The 17,147-nt window shown below is 35.8% G+C and overlaps 1 protein-coding gene across 1 annotated transcript in view; it reads left to right on the forward strand.

Annotated features, from left to right (window-relative positions):
- The window catches only part of DPYD (dihydropyrimidine dehydrogenase), a 367,872-nt gene that overhangs the window by 113,954 nt on the left and 236,771 nt on the right, over window positions 1-17,147 (forward strand). The window contains exons 6-8 of the mRNA XM_059822172.1: window positions 8,041-8,237; window positions 12,297-12,378; window positions 15,289-15,376. Coding sequence (XP_059678155.1) covers window positions 8,041-8,237; window positions 12,297-12,378; window positions 15,289-15,376 — 367 coding nt within the window. The remainder of the gene's footprint in view (window positions 1-8,040; window positions 8,238-12,296; window positions 12,379-15,288; window positions 15,377-17,147) is intronic.

Raw genomic sequence — 17,147 nt, forward strand, 5'->3', positions numbered from 1 at the left:
AATTCCAGTCACCTTTATAAATCCTGAGGAAAAAAAACTTTGTAGGACAGACCAAAATAGATATGTGAATCAATCTGGAAGTAACAGATGATATGTCTGTAAGGCCAATTTTTTTCCTGTGCTGTCATTCATAGACTTCACACCCCCTTCTCAATGGCTGTGGGTCATGATTCAATGCGCAAATGTTGCTACCTGCTGCAGTTCTTCCCCTTTTATTTGTTTGTATCCCTCCTTTCTCCTCTCCAGGAGACTTGTAAAGCTTTGGGAGCACCTGCTAAACTTTTCTGTTAGCTGCTGCTGAACCTTCTCTCCTCTCTGTCATTTAAGTAGCTATCCACTTTGATTTTCTTGAGATTTGAACATAGAAACATAAGAATCAGTACAGTTTGAACCAAAGTTCTCATTTAGAGGATGAAGTTAGAGACACTGAACTGTATTTGTTCTATGTGTTTATTCAATAGTTGGGTTTTATCAGTCAGGATGCAAATTTATTAGCTTTTTTCCTAATGGCCTATATTCCTTACATGTAAAAATATTTGTTGCAAAGCAGAAGACTTATTTTTTTCTTAAAAAAAAACCCAAAACAATCAAACCAAAAACAAACACAAAAAGAAAGATTAAACAGTTGTCAAGCAGATGATAAATACAATGGTGAAATATTACTGTTTAGGAACCAAATGCAAGTAATATCTGTTAAAACTTGATTTGTGTCTCCTTTTAGCCCTAATGCTATGATTAATAGAGAGGAATTATGGCTTGATAGATAATGCTAAATATCTGCCATTTTTCTTCAAAAAAATCTTTAGAAATCTATTAAAAAAGCTCAGTGCTAGCACAATGATTGATATGAAAACTGCAGAGAGGATGAATAGCTCAGAATAGCTTTGCTCCTAATGTTTCGAGTTTGTTTAAAGTGATATTAGTGTCAAGAGTTCTAACAAAATAAAATTGTTATACAGTTCTATTTAGCACTCTAACAAAAATAACATTTCAGTAAGTTTTATTATCCTTAATATTTTATAGTATCCTAAAATGTTAAAATTAGTTGTTAATAACCTTTAGATTTACTGCTGTTTAAAAAAGAATTTATATGTATTATAGTACTCATAATTAGTAATAATAGGCAGTCACTTTTGTAATTAATACTTTTCTTTAGTTTTCATTCAGTTAAATTTTACTATGAAAGGGTGTGTAGTTGAAAAAAATATAATGGTATGAGTGCTTCCAAGTAACAATAATTATAAAAATATAGATTAAAATACTGAGGAAAATCATAAGGTACTACTGCTTGTACAAAAATTGGCCCACATACTGCAAGCAAAGTGTGTTCACAGCTTTACCTAGATGAGTAACTTGGCAAATTGTGTAATTTAGGCATGCAACACGTGTTACTCTTAATGAGAGCTGCATGGTCATTCTCATGCACTGTGTAATAGTTTGTCCCACAGGGGCTTATTTACTGAAAACTCCATTGTGCATAAAGCCAGTTTTAGACTTTTTTCCTCGGAATTAGTCTGAGGATCATACACTTGATGCATTATGAGAGTAAGCGATAATAAAAAGGCACAACTGCTAGCTGAGATAAAAGATAAAGTTGCAGTAAAGAAGGAATGTGGGTTTAAAATGGAAAATACACGGGTATGACGTATGCCCCTTTGTGCTTCTGAACAATGACTGATCATCTGTTCATACTGCAGATAAAACTCCCTAATTGTAAAATATTTGTCTTGCATATGGTAGAACAAAAAAAATGGCACCTCACACCTCCTGCATTTTCCTTCTACCCTTCCATATAGTTCTGTAAGCATGTTAGGCTCATTCTCAAAGTAAATTGTAATCCAGTCTGAAAAAATGTGGGTTTTGACAATTAAATGCTCAAGTGGAAAAAATGGACATGTCTGCTTGTATTTGTGATGTAGAATGTGTATACTGGGATGCAGTTACCACGGTAACTGTTGCATCTAGAGAATAACACGGAGTAAAAGCTCACTATTATAAATGATGAGTGTCAAGCACAGGTTACACCTGCTACTGCACAGGTCAAAATTATATTAATGTCTTTATCTGTCTCCTTTGCCCAAGTACTTTAGAATCAGGAAACATCTCTCTTTTTGGAACACAAGTTCAGTGAAAATATACTGAGATTGCAGTGACAATACATACAAGCATGTGCTAGATGACTGTCAGTCCCACAAAATAAAAAAAACCCAAAAACTAAAATTACTGGTTACTCAAGTACAAGTTTGTAAGCTTGTAGTAAAAAAGAAGCGTGATCTATTACATTGTCTGTTGTATTAGTAAGAAGCCCTCAAAATCATACATTTCTGGATAGAGATTACTGAATCTAAAGTTTTCCCAGTTGATCATTCTGAATGGAGCAGCACAAGCTAAACAGAAAAAGTATTGTTTTAATTGCTGAATACTGGATTTAAATACTGGATCATTTAGTACTGTGACTCTTGTGCCAGCTACAGTTCTGGTGATTTGTTCCTCTCTGGAGATATAAATTGGAAATGGAAACTTGATATGTCTTTTTCCTAAAAGATGCATTGTACAAGCTTACCTGATGTTAACCTAGGGGCATCTCAGCAGAGTGCCTAGACTGGGAGGTGGGCTGCAGTGAGGGTCCCCTGCTGAGTGCTGAACCTCCCTTCTCCCCCAGCTCACCACGGGCAAGGAAGCAACAGCTGCCCAGAGGGATTGCCATGGAGGGGTGCGCTGCGCCCTCGGGCTCAGTCCCTCTTTTAGTTGCTTATTGACAGCTCTATTCAGTTTTAACATAGGTGGGGGCTCTCATGGAGCTGCAGCTCCTGCAGGTGGACGGCCTTGGGATGGCTGCCTGGGCCCCTCACCAGCATAGACGGGTGTGCTGCATTAGCAGAGGAGGATTGTTCTGGGGAGCTAAGACAGCAGGACAAACAGAAAGGAAACTCTATTTGTCAGTATTAATTTTTATTTTAACATATCTTTAGGTTATTTTCTCTTTTAAGTCATGTTGAAATCTATAGTAATCAATTATAAAATTCTAGGCTTGTTTGAAGGGGATGGTATAGCCTTCTACAATAGTTTAGGGGGTGAATCTGAGGACTTCAGGTTTCTCAGGCTGGTGCTGAAAGACTTGCTGATATTTGGACAAGTTATATAAACTTCTCTACAGCATCTTTTACAGACATTAAACATTCTTTGGTTTTTTTTAAGGCACTTACATGAATGTTGCTATGTCCTTTTTAGTGGTGGGATTCATGAGATGTTGAGGTATGGACTCTGTAGTGTCCTAGATCCATGGGTTTTCTTGGGACTGGGATAATATTAATGTATAGTTGTTACGTAGGTTTGAAAAGTCTTTAATGAGATGCTTTAGGCCCTAGTTTTGCCAACACTCACCTACTTGCATAAAAGTTTGCGGTATTACAACTTTAGCTTGTTAACTTGTGGAGGGAGGGTCAACAAGTTTTCCTAACTAGCTCACGTTTGTGGAAAAACCACTTCCTGTACATCCTGTGATATCCACTGCAATTAAATTAAATTAACTGTGTGATCATCTAATTTGACAACTTCAAGAATATAACTAAGCATGCAATTTGCTTCATTTTTTTATTAAAATCTGTGCAGAATATTATTTTCTCCTTTAAATATTCAACTGCCCCATATTAATATAAACCAGCCTACAGATAAATATCCATGGAAACCAGTGGGAAAGTGTGAAACTAATACAATCAGTTGCTAAATGTTACTGATTTCATTGCCTGTATTTTCCTTTGTGCACTAGCAAAATCTGATAACAATTCAGAATATACTAATATGTTTCACACTAATATAAATACCAGCTAGATGCTAATGTCTGTGTCAGTAGCTGTTTGGTATCTCATCGTCTTAGCGAAGGATATTTAATGGCAAACCTGCATGGAAGCAGGCATTATGCTCAAGAATATAAAGGAATTAGTTATGAAGTCAAAACTTATGTCACTAAAAGATTAGGTTTTCCCACTGCTCCTTCCATTTTCCCCATTTTTTTTTGTATTTCAGCCTTTTTCTGTTGATGAAGGTTTTGTGATGAAGATGAGAGATTAAACAGGTGCACTTTTTACTTAAGAAATGTGACCTTCTGTGTATATCTTGGAGACTAGCAAATATGGTTTTTAGCAACCTATCTTGTTTCACAGGATTAGGCAAAGGCTTTTTACATTTTAACATTGAGGTTAAACTTTCAGTCTATTTACTGTTTTATTTAACATGTTCTTTTTCATAGTCCAAAGATAATTTTAAATAAAGGTGAATTAGAGTACAACTGTCTTACCATATTTGAATTCTGCAAATAGATGGAGAAGGGTATCTACAGTGTATTCCTCTTAGAAAAATTCTGATCAGAAAACTCAAAAGTGACTGAAGTGAGTTACTTTAATTTCTTCTAATTTATATAAAAATTGAGATCATGATTTTGAATAACAGTTCAAACCTGCTCTAATGGTTTTAAATGTTTTAGATTCATTTAAATCATGCTTACTATGCCATAAAATTATTTTCATCAGGTTAGCGAAATGCATTTCTCTGAGTCATCTGCCACTCTCTGCCAAATGTCACATCTTTTCATCAAAACAGGCTAATATTAGAGTCGCGTAGTGAAGAAAAGAACCAGAATTTTATTACATGAGGATAACAATAAGCTTTTCCCTGTCTGTGTTCTGAAAAACAGCTAAAGTCAGTTGGCTAAAACTTTCCAGGAAAATTAAACTTGAATCAGATGCTCAGCAATCGAAACGACTGTAGTTTGCTTAAGTGGGAAATATTATGGAACCTTATGTGGAACCTTAATACAAACATGTGTTTGCATACAGTGTCTGGAATTATGCTCTTTGTCAAGTATACTGAATGTTTTGGAACAAGAACAAACCCCACTGCAGTGAAAGGATGTTTGATTTACAATGGAGAAGAGAACAAATGCCCAGATTTCACACTGGAGAGAACGCTGAGCAAGTGCGCTCTCACCTTTACACGTTAAAGTAATGCAAATAGGGAAACTGTAATATGTTATAAATGTCTGAATCAAGAGAGAATTTGTTTCAGTTGTTGGAACTTTAGCAGAATAAATTGGCTGTTTCAGTTTGGTCAAATTGTATCTCATTTTGAGGACAAAGTTTTCTCAATAATCTTTTTTGTAAACTGGGATATCCTTTCTACGGACCCTAATGGACATGAAGCATAAGAAATGGATGTAATCTGTGTGGGTTTAGTCTGAATAGGCCCTGGATGGTGAAGTAATGATGATTGCATAGTATTTGATAAAAAGTTAAAGAATAAATGCTCAGTGTTATTAATGTCTATTAATAATCTATCTAACCTCTTTTGTTTGTGTATGAGAGAGAGCCAGAAGGAAAGGGAGACATGGGGATGATGGGCTGAGTCTTTCCACTGAGAGATTCAGCTTTAAAATTCATTCTTTGGTCTCTTTTTCCTGAATGGGTCTTGGTTACAAAGCACTGCAAAACGAAAGAGAAACTCCACCCAAACAAAAATGAAACCATCTTTTTGAGGGGAAGGTGGACACGAAAGGCAATACTATTAAATTTTACTTGCATCCTGACTGCAGTCTGAGCAGAGAAAAATCGGAGAGAACAGTTGCATATAATGTGGCATTGAACACTTGCTTGCAAGGTAGTCATCTCTGCACACCAAAGGATTTGTACAGAAGAATTCAGTGATATTTAATTAGGTGAATGACAGTGTAGGGAAACTTCACCATGAGGTGAGTGAAAATCTTTTGAAATGCATTGAAGCAGTTTGCTATTTTCACACGGTTACCCTGCCAGCCTTAATATGCAAAACTGCCACTGAATTCCAGATGGCAAGATATCACCGCACAAGCTGGCTGTGCTGCATAAAGACAGTTTCACCCTATTTGCAAATAGGCAGAATTAAAGTTGACCATTCAGCCTGAACTACTAGGATTTCCTGCATGAGTGCTTGGTTTCTGAAGCTTAACGCTGCACTACAGTAGTGTGGCACTTTAGTATAACATTTAGTTGATGGGTATGACTATTCAATAATAAATATAAAAATACTTGTGTTAACAATAAAGTAAATTTAGTGATAAATTTATTAAGCATATGCATATTCATAGTGTTCAATATACACATTAAGTATGCAAGTTATATCATTTGTATTACTGAGTAGCCTCCTAAAACAACTGCATGAGACTTTAATGGAAATTTGGTATCATTCAAGCCATTTCTGTGTGAATGTAACAAAGCAGACATTTTAAAAATAACGTATTGCATTTTGGTTATCACAGTCTAGTTTCACAGTACAATATAAGCTTTTCAGCCTGTGAAATCCATTAATAACCACACTAAACCTTCCCATATTGTATGAATTGTCAGGTTTAAATGATTCTTTTTTTAAAACAATTATCTGTCTCTTGCTTCTTGCAGTTTGTTAAAATGCTATGTCAGTTTACAAAGACTGGGGGAATTTGACACAGAAATTTTAGAGGAGGAAGGAACTAATCATTGGTTTACCTAGCATGAGTGCTCAAGTGCGCATGAAGAAAATGAACATTGATTCAAAACATAAATGAAAAATTCTATTCATGGGTGGAATTGCCAAAGTTTAACTTAAAAGCCTTTGCTTCTCGAGTTCTAAGGAAAGTAAAAACTGTTGGTAAACTTGCTAAATAGCTTAATATTATATTTATTAAGACAAATTACAACATATGTATTTTAGAGGACTAGTTAGTACTTATGGAACATAGTTCTGCATTGAAATAGATGGGGAACAATGCTGTCTTCGGGTAGTTTTTGAGGTGCAGCCTTGAAGTGTTTGTGATATGACTGAGAATCCCAATGCAATGAACTTTCATATCCTTTTGGTCTCATATTGTGCTTCTGCTACAAAGATATACCCCTTGGGTTAAATATTTTCTCCCTAATGCCTAAAATAAAACAAAGATGTAACTATGCTCTTCCATGCTCCTAATCTTTTGTAGCCTGCAAGAGCTGTGAGTCTATTCTTTCCTTTTATAGTTTATACAAGATAGAGACTCCATTCCTTCCCCTACAATGTATGTAAATGCAGAGGACAGTGAAGTCTACCTTAGCGAATGTAGAATATTTCTGCCTTAGCCTCTTACCTGTGTGTCTGAGCAAAGAACTGGTTTAATGGAAATCTAAATTAAACTGTATGACATTGCAACTAGGTTAAGAGCCCATTGTGCTGGATTCTGTGTAAATACATAATAGTGGTCAGAGACTGTCCCAAAGTACTTTTAGTACTCAAGACAGAATGGAGATCATCATCATTTTACAGGTGAAGAATTGAGGCATAGCGAGAACAGTCTTAAATTTCAGGTATGCCTAAAACTTTTGGATACATGATTAAAAAGTGAAGACCACATGAAATACATGAGCAACTAGCATGAAATAAGTCCTATTAGAATTGTCTAAGAGGAGGCACCTATAGCATGGGTTTCCTTGGAAAATATAGCACTGAAGACTAGGGGCAGCTCCTAAAAAAACTTTCAGCACCACCTAAGGTTGGTTACCTTACCTCTAAACAGTCAAGCCATAAGTGATTTATCCAGGATCACACAAGATTTCTCTCGAAGAAGCAAAGTCCCTTCACTAGTGTTACAATCCTTTGCATTATTTGCAAAAATACTTTTCTAGTAGTAAGAATAATCTGAACATTGTTTGGAAGGTAATTTTTGGTGTTACAGAGATTCTCTGCCATCTGGCTGACTTTGTATTACTATTCTGCTACTGATAGTCTGGTTCCATCTTCTCTGTAAAATTTACAGTAGTGAAAGATCTGACTTCAGACATTTTTAAGTCAAGAAGAATTATAGAAGGACCAAGCCCTGCAACTACAACATCCTTCACGAATGCACACCTGTCTGTTGGGAATCCCTATAATGTTACAAAGCGATCTGCAATAATACATCAATGATACGTGACAGTACTAGCAGAAGCTTCCATCATGTCATTCATAGTAAAATTGAAGGAGAGAATGTAAAGTATGTAACCTGTGGAACGTATTGCTTTTCAGGTGTTCAAAGCGATGAATATTCCTCAGATCAGAAACCCTTCCTTACCTCCTCTAGAAGATATGCCTGAAGCCTATCGTGTGAAGATAGCTCTCCTTGGTGCAGGACCTGCAAGTTTGAGTTGTGCTTCCTTTTTGGCTCGACTGGGTTATTCAAACATCACCATATTTGAAAAGCAGGAGTACGTTGGTGGCTTAAGGTAAAAAACAATAACAACAAAGCACTATTTCCAATGATTGTAGAAAGCATAGCAAAAAATATTGTGCAAACATAGTTTATCCCTCTACCTTTATCAAAGGAAGAGAGTAGAAGATTTCAGATCTGGAAAACTTATTTTTTATTTAAGTAATTAATCATTCAAGTTAAAATAGGTACTGTTACAGGCAAGCTTTAACTGAAAATCTAGCGGCTATCTCCTATATTGTCTTCATAAGACCTCTAAAATTCCAGGGTGCAATTGTTATTATCAAATTGACACTTTAGAAAATTATGTCAGCAACCATTTTCCCTTATCCAAAACTTTTAAAACAAGATGAAGTACTTGTCCTATATAGTGAAAGAATTAGGAGATGTTTAAAATGCTTTAAACAGATACTAATTTCATGGAGAATTTTAAATTTAGAATGCTTTCATGAACTAGCTTATGCAAATAAAGGTGGCAATGAATAAATCCATCATGTATGCTTGGACTTAAAGCTTTAGTAAACCACACCATAAGAGTGAAATAACCCCCCTTCAATTCTCAACATTCAACAAATTGAAGATACAGAAACCTTTGCAGTTTTTCTGTATGGTAAACACTTGGCTGATACTTGCACGGTGTCATGTCCTTGACACTAGAAGATTAATTTTTACCACTGTAACAATGGCTGAGATCATATCTTATAGGTTTGTTGGAACCCCTAAGTATAAGATAAAATATTTCGGAAACTAACTCATAGATACCAACCTATTCAAAATCAAAATTAAATTTTACATGTTGAAGATGTAGTCACGCTCAAGTGTTTACAAAATAAAAAATGAAAAGAAACAGAGTGCGAAAGAAGGGTGATGCGCTCACATTTGTCACTGCAGCATCAATGAAATCAGTAGAGTTGACACTGTTAATGAATTTGATCCATAATGTCATAATGTCAAATACTTATTCAGTGCTCTGGAAGATAGAGAATCAGTGCTTGAGAAACTGAACTGACGACTTGCATTTTTCCCAGTGAGGTTCAGAAGTATTATACCTAATTATCAAGGTGTTAATACATAGGCATTTAACTGTGGAGCTGTTTTACTTGAACTGGTTGCCATAGAGGATTGCGAATTTAGTATATGAAATACCTATTCACCTGTTGAGTAGCACGTTTTCATAAATACGAGATTTAAAATCAGTTTTGTTGCTGTAAAATAGTAAGAAATAATGAGATGTTTCTACCAATGAAGTTTTACTTGGTGACAGGTTAGACTCAGGTTGGGCTCAACAACATAATACAGTACTTTCTACAGTTGCTTACAGCACAATGCTGCAGTTGCTTACTGTATGCTTGCATATTTGAAGCAATGTGATCTTATGTTACATCTGTTCTTCATGTTGTAATTTGAATTTAGAATGAAGCTTAGTCTGTTGTTTGTTCTACTGCAAAAAGCCTTACACTAAATTTTGCCTGTTGTGTTAGTATCCTTAATGGTCAAGCAGTGCATTTTAATACGTCTGTCTTTCTTTTGAGTCTTAAAAGTCTTACGTTTGGACTCAATGGACTTAAAGGTCTTTTTCAACCTAAATAATTCTTTGATTCTATGAAAGAACGCATAGCAATCAAGGTCAAATTTTATTTCCATTCATTGTAAAAAGTTTCACATCTGGTTTAAGGGCATTAATTCCATTTGTCCTTATTTTAAACTTGGAACAGAAGGGAGGCTGGCCTGTGGCAGCAATCATCCATTATTGCAATTGTAAGTCTTTGCAGTACATCTTTTAACAAGTTTAGGTTATTGATAGGTGTGTTTTCAAGGCTTCATAAACTACTGCAAATGGCTAACAAGACCAAATTAATTTTGTATTTGGAATCAGCTGTTTGGAAGGGCACTGCTTGTGCCCTTTTTTAGTTTGCGCTGCCTTTTTTTTAGTGTTTTTAACTAGGATGTTTCTTCACTTACATGTTAGATCATAGCTAACTTTAATATATAGAAAGCTGTCTAGTGATTCTGCGGTGTAATACTTAAGCCTAGCATAAGTCTGTGGTTGTCTGGACATACCTGAATTTTTCACATTCATGGGCAGATTTTCCTACATTTCACCAGTTGTGTAAAATTTATGCTTTATAGTAGAGTAGGCATGTGCAGATCACGCTCTTGCTTAGAGACTGCGAACAAGCTTCTCACTGCTTATGCTCCTAGCTATGCCACTGGTTTACAAAAAACCAAAATATTTCTCTCACTAGGCTAAAAGGGTGTCTCTTGAGCAAAAGTAATTTGGGATCACTGAGAAACACCAAACACCTGTCTACACACCTCTAACTTGGATCAGATTTTGAGGAAGAGGTGAATTTGTGGGACACTGTTCCCATCCACTGCATCCCTCCTGCACCTCTGCCCTGTTTCCTTCTCCCCCTCTGTTTCTCCATTGCAGAGTCAGAGACTGTCTTCTGCTGCTGAAAGAAATTATAGCAGAATTATTGATGTACCAGTTGACTTTCATAAAATGTTTATTTTCATGGTAAATGTGCATGCATGTGTCCCCACAGAACTGTGTGTATTTGCATATGAACATATATGTACGTTTGTATGTACATATATGTGGGTATACTCCATGGCACAAAACTGTAAGTAAATGTTTAATATGAGAAAAAATTGTTTACAAATTCTGACAGCGACAAAACACAGCTAGTGCTGTTCTGGATTCTTCTAAGAGTCATGGAAATGACAGGCCTTCAACAAATATATAGGTGGCTTGGAAAATAGAACTTCCCTTATTTTATTAGATTTCTTTATTGAATCTCTGTTGCAGAGTCATATTGATACATTAGTTTCTGCCTCAGACACCTTTTTACTTAGCATGACCTATGAAAGTTGTATTGTTGTGACATGTTCATTATATCTGATATTTAGAATACTTTTCATTGCACACTGGTCAGGAAAGGTGAAAAAAGGGCAGTATTAGAAATGATAAGGAAGAACACCAGTGTCTTATCAATATAATTAAAGCTGATGCAACTTAAAATAAATAAAATCCTTCTGGCCTGTCAAAGTTAGATGTTAAAGATGGTGTGGTCACTAGCAACATATAGAATAAAGCCACAGTGAATCTCTTGTGCCAGTGCTTTGTTATGGAAATTACAAATCCATTAATTTGACAACAGATTAGACTATTTGAAGCTCAGAAATATCTGGGGAGAGACTTTAACTTTTCTGCGTAGTCAGGGCTTTTTATCTTCATTGAACAAAACTAAAATAGAACTTTGCTGTGTTTACCTGTAATGTGTTTTACAAGAGAAATTTTGAACTGGCATAAGTAGATGTCATTTCATTGGAGATAAAGATCTGTACCAGTAGATATAAACTGAGATTCTATGCTGGCACTGCAGTTTTCCCATTCAGCAGAGCTATGATTCTGGGAACTTGAAGATGTCATTCCTAATCTGCCCCAGGAGGAAAAATTGCCAGCTAATAAACATTAAGTCAAAAAGCAGACTTGACACCAAGACCTGGTAGAAAATTACTGACTTTGTCCATCCTGAAAGATCATAAAAAATTTATGAAGTAGAAATGAAGGGTGGTACAGTTTTAAATACCATTGCTCAAAGTAGCATATACAAAAGTTTTCAAAAAAATATGGAAAATTTCATTCTTTCTTATTGGATAGCTTAATGCATGATTGCTAGAAGATCACTTTGCTTTCAGTAGCCATGAGATCTTTTCTTAAATGGATGACTTAAGTTTGTTTAGTGTTACATATTCTGGTGAACAAATGGAATGGAGCTGAAGCTCTTTTGGACCCAAGCTTAACATATATTAAATGGTTGCCTACAAGTGTGGGTAGGATTGGCCTCAGGGTACTGCCTTCCTGGCCTATATTTTTAGCATTGAGTGAATAATGCTGTTTTGTCACTCTAACAATTTAAAAAAGCCAAGGGTCAAGCTTCAGCACATTTCCATTCACATACATCAAAATTAACTAAGGTGTGTTATAAGTATTGAATTTTTAACAACTAAAAAAAGCCTTTCTACCTAATAGCCTGAAGTATTTCACAAGCGTTTTTATTTATTTTAGTACATCTGAAATTCCTCAGTTCCGATTGCCATATGATGTAGTGAATTTTGAAGCTGAGCTTATGAAGGATCTTGGAGTGAAGGTAATGAAAATATATCCTGCCTATGTATAGCTCAAAGAAAAAAGAACAAGAACTCTTCCAAAGATTAACAGCAAAATGTCATGCACATTAGTAAAGAACAATTAAAAGCTACGCTAGACAGAGGCAGGAAGATGCTTCCTCTTGCTCAGGGCATTTGTCTGTCTCCTGTCTGAATGCCACTAGTTTAGAAAAGGGCAATCAATAGTTCTCATCTAGCATGCCTGCATGTGATTAATTGTCTGTAAGAAACAAATTCCTAAATTGCTTTAGGGGTTCAATGTAACTATTGGAATGATTTGATTTTTTTAATCGAGTTTTTTTCATGCAAGTTTGGCATTACTTAAAACATTCATATTTGATACTTCTCCTTTTGTTCTCTCTCCCTGAGCTTTTTCTTAATGGTTCATAATACAGTCTTGTATCCAAGTTAATTTTATAATAAAATGCATCCAATTAAACAAAGAGTTAACATGATCATTTATTATAAACAATAACAGTCATTCAGCTTCTTGGAAAGTGATAGTTATGCGTTATTCTGTTAAACAAATGTGTGTTGTTTATAGATAATGGGAACATTGCTTTATTGTTAATTTAGGGCTTGAGCTGAAGATTTAGATAGTATTTACAACTGCTGCATGTTTTAATAGAAGTTACAAATGTAGTCACTGGATCAAGTTTTTGAGTACCAGGAGGGATAAGATATTTTTAACATGAAACTAAAGCATTCAGTGAAGCAAGAAATTATTCTCGGAATCTTTCATGTCGGTTTATACCGTAAAAGCAGTAGAGTGTTTTCACAAGACCCAAGTGAGAACCTCATCGTGCCCAGGTTTTATAAAAATGCTGGTAAGATGTAAGATGAGGCTTTAAATGCTGCAGGTTTATTTTACCACTCCAAAGATCCCTTTGCAACCCTTGAAAAGACTGACGGAATGGAGGTTGAGTTAGGAATGGGATTAAAAATAGAGCATTGAGACAATTTTAGACAGAATTGCTGGGCGTAGGCTCCTGGGAACCCCCTGCGAAACTCAGTTCCCCAAGGCTATGACAAGGTCTCCAGAATGGACTGATAGAACCACCATGTCATCTTGACCTGCAAGTCCTCTGCAGTTTTGAAGTGCAGCAGAGAATCTCAATGTAAATTTGCTTCCAAGCTCTGCCACTGGTTTGCAATTGACCCTTTGGCAAGCTGGTTAACTAAGTACCTTAGCTTCATACCTCTATAAGCTGGAAATATTTTCTGGTGTTTACTGAAAGCTTTTCAAATCTGTGGTGGAAGGTGCTGTATTATGTCAGTGCTCAGTACTGCTGTTTATTCAAGTAATTCTACTTAGATTAGTAAGAATTAGTCAGCTGAATAAGGATTACAGATCTAGGCCTTAGGAGTATCATGAATCCCCACATAAAATAGTATTGCCATTTAAATTCCTTCATTAGGTTTTCATAACATATGTACACAATAGGATAAAAAAATGTAATGACAATTTATGGAATGCATTTTGTTGCCAGTGAGGACGTAGCCTGTATTCTTGAAAGGATTACAGGTGTACATGGCTTTTGCACCTTTGATAAAATTTATACTGAATCTCCAAAGACAAAAAAAAATTGGTGTTTTAAGTATTGTATACTGAATTTTGCATCTGCCTTTTTTTTCCCCAACAGGAAAAGTATATTAAATAGAATATAGGCAGATTCAATAACAAACAGGATACATGAGGACATGAAGATGAAACTGTTAAGATCGCAAAGTATAGTGCTTACACAATGGAGCATGGCATTTTGTAAAGCAAATCCACAAGTGATATAACAAAAACTGGGAGAAAACATTCAAGTTCAGAGAGTCTAAAGTATGGAGATAAAACCACACATACCCATGTCAAGAAGTACAAAATATCAGAAGAGGAATCACATACACTTTATGTGCTCAAAAGCCTTGGGGTTAGAGAGATGAGCAAAAGGTGTGTGTATCTTCAATTGCATGACCTCTACACAGGAGACTGCTATAGTTGATTTGCTGAACATGCAGCATTCTTCCCTGTCTCACTCTTGTAACAGTTGTTGCTCATCCTGTGCAGTGGCTGCTCAAAGCAAGGTTGCTGGTGGAACATTACAATTATTTTTCAGCTTTTGCTTCTGGAAGTGAGTAGTAGTGGAACTGAAACAAGTGTATATTATAGGTGCATTTTTATTACTGTGACTTATTTCTTTCAATAAGTGAACACCAATCACTGCACTCTGAGCATTGTTGCTTGTCTAAATTAACATTAAACAGTTGCAAGTTTAAATCAAAACTGATCTCACTCATAATTTTGAAAACCTTTGTTAGTTTACCACGCAGAACAGTCTGCTTCATTATGAGCAAATAAGGCATGCTGTAATTTGCACAGAACGTTCTTCAGACTTACTGCCATCTCTGGCCCAGTCTTTTGCAGGCAGGTTTTCTGAATCCACAGAAACACCACTGGCTTCACTGAGAGTTTTTGGCATAAGAATTCTTAAATTCTGATTTTCACATGGGAAAACAACCTTTTGTAGACAGCACTGAATACAGCGATTTACTCATGGTAGAAACCTGCCATTTTCAGCTTTACTTCAGTATTGTGTTCCATAGACAGGCTTAGTTTGTTTGTTTAGCTTGCTTTAACTCTTTTTAGCTTACAGCAGAAACCCAGCTAGCCTGCAGTGGCCCTCATGTGAGGATGATCTGAAGGTACATTTTACCTATATCTAGTTTGGGCCACTTGCTTAAACCAGAGCCAACCTGGCCTTTTAAGCCTGGCTTGGAGGAAAAAAAAAAAAATTGCTTTGTTTTTTCACTAGAAAAATCCTGCGAGATGTCTGTATGCAGGACACAACAGAAATTATTTTCACCTTTTCACATTAAAAGCAAATAATCTTTAATTCTTCCAGATAATTTTTAGTAAAGGCCTTGCAGTGGATGGAATGACACTCCGTACCTTGAAAGAAGATGGCTATGAAGTGGTCTTTATTGGAATAGGTGAGAAGCGCTCACTGTCCTGTGTTTTGTCATCTTGAAATTGAATGACTCTCTAAGAATAAACTGGGACTTGTGTCTGTGTTAATAGTCTGATGTGAGACAGCTTCAATTTGATGCGTTATGAAAGTATGGAATTTCCTGGAATATGGATGCATTCCTGTGCAGTCTGCTCTAGGTGAACCTGCTCTGGCGGGGGGGGTTGGACTAGATGATCTCCAGAGGTCCCTTCCAACCCCTATCATTCTGTGATAAGGAAAATTTAAAAAACACAAAGCTAAAGCTAGCTGTCTTAAGACAGTTATTTATTAAAATTTTCACATTTATATGATCAATTTTTGAGTAAGACGCGAATGTAGCTGAATGGGCTGATTTATTGTTTGTTTAAATAGTTAAAAAATGGATGAACTAAAAAATTACTCTTAATTAATTGCCATATTGGCCTACAGCGATACACAAGTTCAGTTTTCAATTTTTGCGAACAGCTTACTATACCCACATAATTACTGAGTCTATATGTAAGCCAGTGATACCACGCTTGGTTGCTTTTTTCCTTTCCTCCATATAAAACATGTAACATCCTTCAGATAGGCTGTAGTGAAATGTAATTATGGGATGGGTTAATAAAATAAGCTGACTTTGACTTATACTAAAACTGTCATCATAGGTCTGTCTTCTCTCATATGCACAGGAAGTCCTGCACCTGCCTGCTATTTGAATCGTTGCTTCCTTTTAATGTTAGATTCAAATTTTTATCTATTTACAAGTATTTTGAAGTACAGCTGGACCCATCGCTACCATATGATAGGCATGTTGAGCAGGCATCGTCTACAGTTGGTATGAAGCTTAATGCTCTTTATTGATCTAGACGTTGCCTAAGTGAACATAATAGGAAACAAGTTGTCCAACTGTTCCTCCTTCCTATTATTGATTACAGAGATGTAATTCTTCGTACAGCGACAACTGTTGTTTACCATCTGGGCATGCAGTATAATAAGCTTTGCAGGTCTATTCTGTCATGTGATTATAGTACAGAGCATTGTGATTTATATAATCCTAAATTCTCACATTGTTAGAGACTTCCCATGTATAGGAATTTCTGATGTGTCATATTTTGATGTAATTGTATATGAGGCAATGGTCCAATTTATCTTCTTTATTGTTTTAATCTTTGTCTTTCAAACTGCTTTCTGAAATCTCACCAATGAGGGATTAATTCATAAATAAACATTTGTTTTCTGAGAGTCTAGCATTTAGGAAAAAATTATCAGTCATTTTTGGAACATCAGCATGATTCCCCTGCATTTCTGACTCATAAATTTAAAATAACAGTGCAGTTAAAGGTTAGCAAAAATGACCACTGAACATTTTACACATAGGATTGGAATGTTTGTTTATGTATATGAGTTTATTTTCTGACCTTAGTAAAGTTATTCTAATACAAAATATTTTTGGTTAGAAATGTATATAGACAACATTGTGCCATACAGACGCTAGGTAAAGGGACACAGCCAGAATTTTAATAAACAAGAGAAGGTATCTGAAGCATAATTCTCCTGTAGACCATGTGTTCACTGATTGTATTAGGAAACAGAGGGTATAAATGATAATGAAGGATTATGTGTTCCTACAAAGGGTTGTTACTGGAAGCTACCTTGCATTCATGATGAAGTTTGTCCCTCTCTGTACCCCCATGTCTGCCTGTCATGTCTCTTTTACAGTACTGTGTAAGACTGGACAATAATGTGGCCTTGCATAATGGTAGTGAAAGATG

This window comes from Gavia stellata, chromosome 10, assembly GCF_030936135.1.
Source record: "Gavia stellata isolate bGavSte3 chromosome 10, bGavSte3.hap2, whole genome shotgun sequence".
NCBI lineage: Eukaryota > Metazoa > Chordata > Aves > Gaviiformes > Gaviidae > Gavia > Gavia stellata.